Source organism: Pygocentrus nattereri, chromosome 14 (assembly GCF_015220715.1).
Source record: "Pygocentrus nattereri isolate fPygNat1 chromosome 14, fPygNat1.pri, whole genome shotgun sequence".
Lineage (NCBI taxonomy): Eukaryota > Metazoa > Chordata > Actinopteri > Characiformes > Serrasalmidae > Pygocentrus > Pygocentrus nattereri.
Window position 1 is genome coordinate 41,856,681 of NC_051224.1, and position 9,093 is coordinate 41,865,773.

General features: G+C 46.2%; 1 protein-coding gene across 4 annotated transcripts in view; it reads left to right on the forward strand.

Moving 5' to 3' along the window:
* The first annotated feature begins 666 nt into the window (after positions 1-666).
* Positions 667-9,093, forward strand: part of LOC108413060 (1-acylglycerol-3-phosphate O-acyltransferase ABHD5) — an 8,486-nt gene continuing 59 nt past the window's right edge. The window contains exons 1-8 of one of the 4 annotated variants that reach the window (XM_037544835.1): positions 667-693; positions 811-1,065; positions 1,910-1,995; positions 2,448-2,850; positions 4,890-5,044; positions 5,621-5,732; positions 6,984-7,173; positions 7,443-7,583. In XM_037544835.1, coding sequence (XP_037400732.1) covers positions 1,025-1,065; positions 1,910-1,995; positions 2,448-2,850; positions 4,890-5,044; positions 5,621-5,732; positions 6,984-7,173; positions 7,443-7,565 — 1,110 coding nt within the window. In that variant the 5' untranslated portion in view covers positions 667-693; positions 811-1,024 and the 3' untranslated portion in view covers positions 7,566-7,583. Of the gene's footprint in view, positions 694-764; positions 1,066-1,160; positions 1,350-1,909; positions 1,996-2,447; positions 2,851-4,889; positions 5,045-5,620; positions 5,733-6,983; positions 7,174-7,442 lie in introns of those variants that run through there. The other 3 variants (XM_017685378.2, XM_037544834.1, XM_017685377.2) reach the window with 3 other exon arrangements.

Below are 9,093 nucleotides of genomic sequence, written 5' to 3' on the forward strand. Positions count from 1 at the left end.
ACAGTCACTGATACAGAGAGAGAAGGAGCAGAGCTGAACACAGAACTCTGAGCCATACAATACAATAACAAACAATACAATAAACTACAATAACAATAAACTACAGTACAGAGTGCAGTAGAATAAAATCTGTGCAGCTTATAGTTCAGGGCTGGTTTAAATGCAGTGTAAAGAGTCTTCAGTCTGCGTCTGAAGACCGTGAGAGACTCTGCTGTTCGGACAGCCAGTGGGAGTTCATTCCCCCACCTGGGCTCCAGTACAGAGAACAGTCTCCACGCTGGTCTTCCACGCGCCTTGAATAATGTCTGTGTTTTGTTCAGAGGGTTTGGTGTGAAGCGGTTCTGACGTCTTTACAGTGGTGGTGATGGGAACCAGACGTCGCCATGACTATAACACAGATATAGACACTTTATTTACCATCCAGAACCTCCAGAGAACCTACACGAGTCTTCTGAGTTTATATGGAATGCTGATGATGGAAAATAGTGGAAAATCTGGAATAATGAGTTTTCTTTGGGGACTATTTTGCCGCACAGCGCCCTGCATGTCTCCCTCCACCATGAATGGAGTTGAAGTTCTCTAAACTCTCATAAAACAGCGTCTCAGTCATCAGGCAGTGAATTCAGAACCAGTTCATGTAGGAACTTTCTGTAGGAGCTTTTAGAGGGACGTCTGGTTCCCATCACCACCACTGTGAGGAGCTTTTAGAGGGACGTCTGGTTCCCATCACCACCACTGTGAGCAGCTCTGACTCGGTAAGTTTATCTAGAACAGAGTTTCACACCGAGCCGCTGTGTTTTCATCTTAAAGGTCAGTGTGGTGAGTGAGTGGACGGGGAGCTCGTGCTTCTGTTCTCTACACTCTGCCCCGGTTCTCCCTGAATGACCCTCAGCCTAGAGCAGAATGTTCTGGACTGAGCTGCTCGAGCCCCTGTGGGACCTGTGGTCAGTGGGCCAGAGGGCCCGCGATCTCTGCAGCGGTCTGTTGTCTCAGAGTGGCCGGAGCGCTGGAGTGAGTGTGAGCGATGGACAGAGCTTTGCAGGACCACACCGTCTGCGGGCAGAGGTGAGGCTCGCGCTGCCTTCAGTAACACTTCCGTTTCTAGCCCATACATCCCCGCGTTCATCCGGTCAGTGTCGGTACAGCCGTGCTGTAATAAACCGGGCGGAGCGGCGCGAGCGGGGCCCAGATGAACGCGTGTAGCACAGGTAACGGTGAGGGCGTACTGTGGGTTACAGACACGCCACGGACGGTCCGCCGAGTTACCGGCACAGCGCGGTGTCCCTGCGTATGAGGCTGACCTCAGGCCTGGGAAACGGCGGTTACTGCACTGACCGCTTCGTTGTAGCGTGAGTTGTATTGGAGCTGAACAGCTGCGACACTTTCACTCCTCTTTCTCCTCTCTTTCACTCCTCTTTCTCCTCTCTTTCACTCCTCTTTCTCTCCTCTCTTTCACTCCTCTTTCTCTCCTCTCTTTCACTCCTCTTTCTCTCCTCTTTCACTCCTCTTTCTCCTCTCTTTCACTCCTCTTTCTCCTCTCTTTCTCCTCTTTTTCACTCCTCTTTCTCCTCTCTTTCACTCCTCTCTTTCTCCTCTCTTTCACTCCTCTTTCTCCTCTCTTTCACTCCTCTTTCTCCTCTCTTTCACTCCTCTTTCTCCTCTCTCTCTCTGTAGGTGGTAGTTTGTACCGTGAGAGCAGCATATATAAAATAAGAACCGCCTGTGCAAATATGAATCATGCAAGAACATAAACTGCAGTAACAACATCTGCACATGTGCTTTTGGCCTCACTGAAAGCTGATTTCTCTGATCAAATCCAGCTGTTTTATTTACTAAGGGTGCCAATACTTTTGGAAGTCGCTGTGATCAGTGTGGATGGTCTGTGTTTGATGTTCTCTGTGTTCCTCAGATCTTCGTGGATCTCCAGCTGGCTGCCCTCCTGGTGTCCATCTTCACCAACCCACCTCAAAACCGCAGAGGACCGCATTCTCCACCGTGAGTTGGGAGACAGAGATTCAGAGCTGTCGGTGGTTCTCTGCTGTACAGGCTTAAAACAATGGTTCTTCAAGGGTTCTTTAGTAAAAGCAACAGTTCATGATTGCGTGGTTCTTCAGATTGATGGAGAATGTGTTGTTTGGTTATATATATCACAAAAATAGTTCTTCTGTTATGATGTCAAGCTTGTACACAGTAACAGAACTTTTGGGGTTACAAAATGGAACCATTTTCAAAAGCATGTTCTCCATCTGTCTGAAGAACCATTTCACTTTGCAAAGAAATGGCTCTACATAGAATTCATGGTTCTAAATAGAAACATTCCCTTTACTGCGTTGACCTGCTAATCAAAAAATGTTCGTCAGTCTGTGATTAATACGACTCATGCTCCACCTGACGTCCAGATAAAAGGAATCCACCCACTACTGACCACTCCTCAATTTCACCCCCAGCTCTCAAACTCCAGTTCTCCAGGGGTCACGTGCCCATTTCCAACGGAAACTACATCTGGACTCTGGCCTTCAACGAGAACCCCCTGTCCGCTCAAGCCTGCAGCAACGAGGGCCTCCAGGTTCCTCTGGTGCTGCTGCATGGTTTTGGGGGAGGGCTGGGCTTGTGGGTGAAGAACCTGACCGCCCTGGCGCAGACCGGACGTCCCGTGTATGCGCTGGACCTGCTGGGCTTCGGCCGCAGCAGCCGCCCAGTGGCATGCGTCCAGGCCCAGGAAGCCGAGGAGCAGTTCGTCCAGTCTCTGGAGGAGTGGAGGGAGGTGCTGGGGCTGGAGGCCATGATCATGTTAGGCCATAATCTGGGGGGGTACGTGTCGGCGGCCTACGCTCTCAAATACCCTGACAGGTGAGTCCTTACCTGTATTAGAGGCTTTAGGACATTAGATCACACAGTGTGGAGTCACTGTAATTTCAGCAGGTCTGTACTGACCAGCGGCTACTGTGAAGACATACAGTTAAACAGTTCGCTCTGCCGACACGATCAGTGCTTGAGAAACTGTTATTAGTAATACTGGACACATTAGTTACGGTGATGTTTGACCTGAGTGACGGCAAGAGTACACAAAGGTTCTTTAAAGGTTCTTTAGTAAAAACAATGGCTGTATATAGCACCATTTGCATGCTTAAAAGGTTCTTCTGGTTGATGGAGAATGTGTCGTATGACTCTGTAGGACCTTTTTGAAAATGGTTCTGTGTAGCATCAAAGAGGTTTCTGCTGTTGTTGCAACATCAAGCCTGTAACAATAGAAGAACCCTTTTTGGCGCTCTATAGAACCACTTCCCATCAATCTGAACAATCATTTCACCATGCAACCATTTAAGCATGTAGATGGTTCTTTGAGTGTTACTGGTTCTACAACCCCATTTCCGCTGCGTAAAATGTAAATAAAAACAAAATGCAATGATGTGCAAATCATGTAAACCATATATTTCACTGAAAATAGTACAAAGGCAACAAATCGAAGTCTTAAACGTTGTATTGTTTTTTGGAAAGTTTACGTTAAAAAAAGTCGGGACGGGTCTGTTCACCGCTCTGTCCATCACCTCTCCTTCTCGGGACCTGAGGAGGCGCTGCTGTAGCTCTGACAGTGGGATGTTTTTTGTTCTTGTCTGATTCAGGATTTCAGCTGCTCGTCAGTTTCAGGAGCTCATTTGTCATAATTTTCATATTATAATGTGCCAAATGTTCATAATGTGTCAGCGGTGACCGGTCTGGACTGCAGGCAGGTCAGTTTTGTGCCCGGACTCTTAATATGGAGCAGTGCTGCTGTAATTCATGCAGAATGTGGTTTAACATCGTCTTCCTGAAATAATAAAGACCTTCCCTGAAAAAGACGTCGTCAGGACGGCAGCAGATGTTGATAAATCATGTTTATATCATTCAGCTTTAATGGAGCCTTCACAGATGAGCAGGTCACCCAGGCCATGAGCACTAATGCCCCCTAAACCATCATGAATACTGGCTTTAGAACTGAGCACTGATAACAAGCTGAGTGGTCTTCAGCCCGGAGGACACAGTGTCCATGATTTCCTAAAAGAATTTCAGATGTTGATCCGTCGGACCGCCAGACACTTTTCCACTTCCCCTCAGTCCATTTTAAATGAGCTCTGGCCCAGAGAAGGTGGCAGCGTTTCTGCATCCTGTTTATATTTGGGTTCTTCTTTGTGTTTTAGAGTTTAACAGCGTTTGTGGATGCAGTGATGAACTGTGTTCACAGTCAGTGGTTTTCAGAAGTGTTTCTGAGCCCATGCAGTGATTTCCACTACAGAACCATGTCTGTTTTTAATGCAGCGCTGCCTGAGGGCCCAAAGATCACGGCCAGCAGATACTGGTGTTCAGCCTCGTCCCTCACAGACAGATTTCTCCAGATTTTGTACAGCGTCCCAACTTTTTTGGAAATGAGTCCTAAATAGAACCACTGTCTACCAAAGAACCATCTTTTTATACATTGAAAACTGTGTTTACATGCTCACCAGTCATATGACCATTATCAGATTTCGCCGGTAATCTGATCATAAGAAACAGCAAACAGCACTTAATCAGAATCAGAGTCACGTGTGTGACGTGAACACACTGAACCGACTGGAAAAACGCGGACTGATAACCTGAGTGTTTGACTGAGGGGGGCCGTAATACAGAGCCTGAGAGGAACCGAAGAGAGGGGCGAATATCTGTACACCTGAGATGAGAACACCTGCCAGACAACACGCGTACTAGTCTATGACCTGCTGGCCTCACCTGTATCAGTGAAGTAAATAACGACCGAATGTCAGATCGACAGTTAATCGCTCAGCGCTGTCTTGTTTAGCGCTGTAGTGATGATGCTGATGTAGCTCTGATCAGCTCATGGTTGTCTGACCTGCTCTGTGCTGTTTGTGGCTCAGGGTGCAGCAGCTGGTTCTGGTGGAGCCGTGGGGTTTCACAGAGCGGCCTGATGAGGAGGACCTCCAGTGCAGAATCCCCCTGTGGATTAAAGCTCTGGGCTCGGCTATGAATCCATTCAACCCCCTGGCTCTGCTTAGGCTGGCCGGTCCGCTGGGTAAGTATACACGCAGGGTAGAGCTCTGCCCCGGGGCAGAGTCCAAACCCGGCCCACACCAAACTGATGGAGAATATCCCAGAGGTCATCGGGCAGAAGGCAGGCAGGATACACCCTGGACAGGTCGCCAGTCCATCGCAGGGCAGACATGATTTTGATATTATTGATTTCACAGACTGGATCGTTACACACACACACACACACACACACACACACACACACACAGGTTCAGGGAGAGAATCTGAACGCAGCTTCGTACTACACACGACACACACTGCGCGCGCGAATGCCTGTAGCGCTCACAAGTCTGGGGTCAGATTTCTCTGAAGACGTGTGTAGAAAATGACTCGGTGCTGAAACTGATTGCAGTGTGTGAAGCTGGAACTTCACATTGTTCCCTAAACTCTGTAACCTGTGAATAAAGTGCTGCTTTAGGTTTTGGTGATTCAGTCACTCTGAGTTCTTACTGGATGACAGCTATCAGTACAAGTGACCCCAAACTTTTGAGGGATAGATCTCATGCTTTCTGTTCTCTCTGTGTCTCTCTCTCTGTCTCTCACTGTCTCTCTGTCTCAGGTCCGTTGCTCCTGCAGGCCCTCAGGTCAGACTTTAAGCAGAAATACTCCTCTGTGTTTAAGGACGACACAGTGCCTGATTACCTTTACCATCTAAACGTTCAGACACCGAGGTATTGACCTCTAATTCCACTGCCCTGTTACAGGGAAACCCCAACCATTTAGAGAAATTCCGTGATTGAATTGTAACCGCAGTGATTTTACATACAGGCTGCTTTACATTCTAATGTTGTGCTTTTGACTGTAAAATATTCCTCTAAAAGAAAACTTTGTTTTGTGTAATGAAGCTTAAACTGTGACACAGACTTTGTTCTCGCATGTTTTACAAATCTGTTTATCCACAGTGATTTTTAATCACAGGTAACTGTAACATTTAAATTCTGAAGAGACAGAATAATAATAACTCCGCTGACCAAGCCGAGCCTCACCGGAGAAACGGCACCATCTGGAGGATAAAGACAGAAATGCGTTTTGGTAATTTATTAGTTTAGCTGTGGACTCAATACACATTACAATATTAATAATTAAACATTGATACTTGGGCCTCTATGTATCAGAGCTACATTTAAACCCAAAACATCATGACATTTTTATTTTATATTCTCTTTCACCTCCTAGTAACTGCTAAAGTACCAGCTGCTGCTTGAGTTCACTCATATGTGCTGAACTTTCCCCTGAATGTTTTTAGTCTCAGTGAAGGGCGCAGAGTGGGCGCAGAGTGGGCGCAGAGTGGGCGCAGAGTGGGCGCAGAGTGGGCGCAGAGTGGGCGCAGAGTGGGCGCAGAGTGGGCGCAGAGTGTCATGATCAAATGTTCACATACAGCTGTGTTCGAATTTACTGGCACTCAAATAATGTTCACTTCTTTTCTTTGTCCACTCAGTGTCCTCCCATCGTTACATATTGTCAGCATTTGTGAGCCCAAATGATTTCATTTCTCTTTCATTTCACTTTATTTATTTTTCAGTGAAAAAGCAGAAAACGTGTTTTTATCAGACAATTACCCAGAATCCTCCACAGCTCACTTTGCTCTCAGCTGTCTGAGGGTCAGTGAGTCTCTCTCCCTTCATTCCAGCTTCTGTTCTTCTCAGCAGCCTCACTTCCAGCTCCTCAAAGAACCTGCAGACACGCCTCCAAAGCTCAGTCTGAGAAGCTGGTTGATGATTTTCTGAAGTTTAGACTCCGTAAAGTTTACAGTCTGTAAAACCCAACTTCCAATAAAGTGCCGGTACTGATCACAGCTGGGTGGTTAGAAATCTACTGCTCATCACTTCAGTCCTCGTTGTTTATATATAAGCAGCCAGCTGTTTGGAGACTGATGCCCTAAACTGACCTGTGTTTCTTCACTGTCTGTGTCTGGTGTCCAGCAGTGGTGAGACTGCCTTTAAGAACATGACGATCCCATACGGCTGGGCTCAGCGGCCCATGATGCAGCGCATGGAGATGATCGACCCTTCAATCCGCATCTCTGTCATCTGTGGGTCCCGCTCCTGCATCGACGGCCAATCAGGACAAGCCATTCAGGAGATGAGGTCCAACTCGCAGACTGACCTTGTAGTGAGTGGTCCGATATGATTGGCTTACAGCTTACGAGGTCTGATATGATTGGCTGAGCTGGGGGTTCCACTTTTCAGGTTACATTAGTAAATCTCTGGTAGCTCAGCAGAGGCAGCAGCAGCGCCGCCCCCAGTTCACACCCTGTGATCACAGTTAATTGTGATGTTGAATACGCGATGGCAAAGCTGAACAATAATGATAAATGAGAATAAACCGTAGATGCTTTTCTGGCCCAGTGGAGCCCCTGTTCATTTAGTGTTTCCTCTCAGGTCATCACAGGAGCCGGACACTATGTGTTTGCAGACCAGTCAGAGGACTTCAACCGGGCCGTGCTGAAGATATGCAGCAACGCCAGGGATGGAGAGAAAGCAGAGCAGGACAGGAAGGAGTAGAGTGTGGGGAAAGAGTGAATGGGATCCGCTGCAGAGCTGAGAGAGCAAATAAAGCAGCATTATCAGTCTGTCCGATTTTAGGCTGATCTGAATTTGAAATCCATGTTCTCAGTAATATAAATCAAACCTGTTGCAGACACAGTGGGTCTTCAGAGCAGCAGTGTAAATATTTCTATTTCTGTTCTTTTATAACTTCATACAGAGCTCAGTAACTAACTATATCAGCGTAGCATGAACAGTGGAATATTAACAATTTTAACATGAATTCCAGAACTTCTTGCGTTGGGTGGCGTCTCCCTCTTTTGGTTGCACTTAAGCTGCATGAACTCTGCAGGTTTGTGTAAAAGTCTGTAGTCAGCAGATCAAATCCTCCTGAGAGTGACTTGAACACGAGGTTCACTGGAATGAAGAAGAGTCTGACCTTTGAGTATTTTAAAGACTTTAAAGGTGAAGTGTGTGAGATCTAAGGGGTCTGTTATCTGTTGTTATGTATTAAACTAAACCATGTTCTAACCCTAATCAGTCGTCGTGCTCTCCTAATCTTAGACTGACCCTTCATATCCACATAGGGAGCAGCTCCTGTTCAACAAAGACCACCATGTTGCGTCGCCAGGAAACCTGACGGCCGCCGTAGGTTCTACTACACAGTTAGAAAGGGAGGGGTGAGGGAGGGAGAGCCACTAAATCTTACACACCGCACCTTTAATCTGGTCACTGATGTACTTAAAGTTGAACAGGGCAGCATCGTCAGTGGTTCCTCTTCTCATGATAGAAGTGATTCCCTGGTGGATTTAATCTGCTCACATAAGTTAATCATCTTGCGAGCATGATGTCGTTACAGCAAAGAGTGATTTTCAGTGTGATGGTAATACTATGCAACTTTATAAATTGCTGTATTGAGAAAAATGATAATAAACATTAATATCCAGAGTGCCTCATATACACAACACAGTAACAAAACTGCTGTATTAAAGCCGTGGAGCACTCGAGGAGGGAGTTATCACCAATTACGTCACGGCTGTGGTGACCTACGGCCACCAGATCACAGCCGGGATGGTATTTCAGGATAACGCACCCCCTCTCGGGTTCTGCTGCTTAGGTGTGTTGCAGGGTGTAGTATAGTGTAGAATAATGTGGTGTAGTAAAGCGTAGTGTAGTACTGTATAGCAGGGGTATCCATACTGTTGTTGCATGAGATCTACTTTTTCCAGTGGACAGATCATTGTGAAGTATAGTATAATATAGGATAGTGTACTGTACAGTATAGTGTAGTATAGTGCAATATAGCATAGTGTGTAGTGTACTATATTGTGGTATAGTGCAATATATGTATAGTATAGATTAGTATAGTATAGTATAGTATAGTGTACTCTAGTATAGTGCAGTATGTGCTTTCTGCAGAAACCCGTTCCTCTGCTACTTGAACAAAAACTATATTGAATAATATAGAGAAACGTAATTATGATCTCCGTAGCATATTTTTCATGATTGATATGCCAAGTGATTGTTATAAGATCCTAAGTTATGA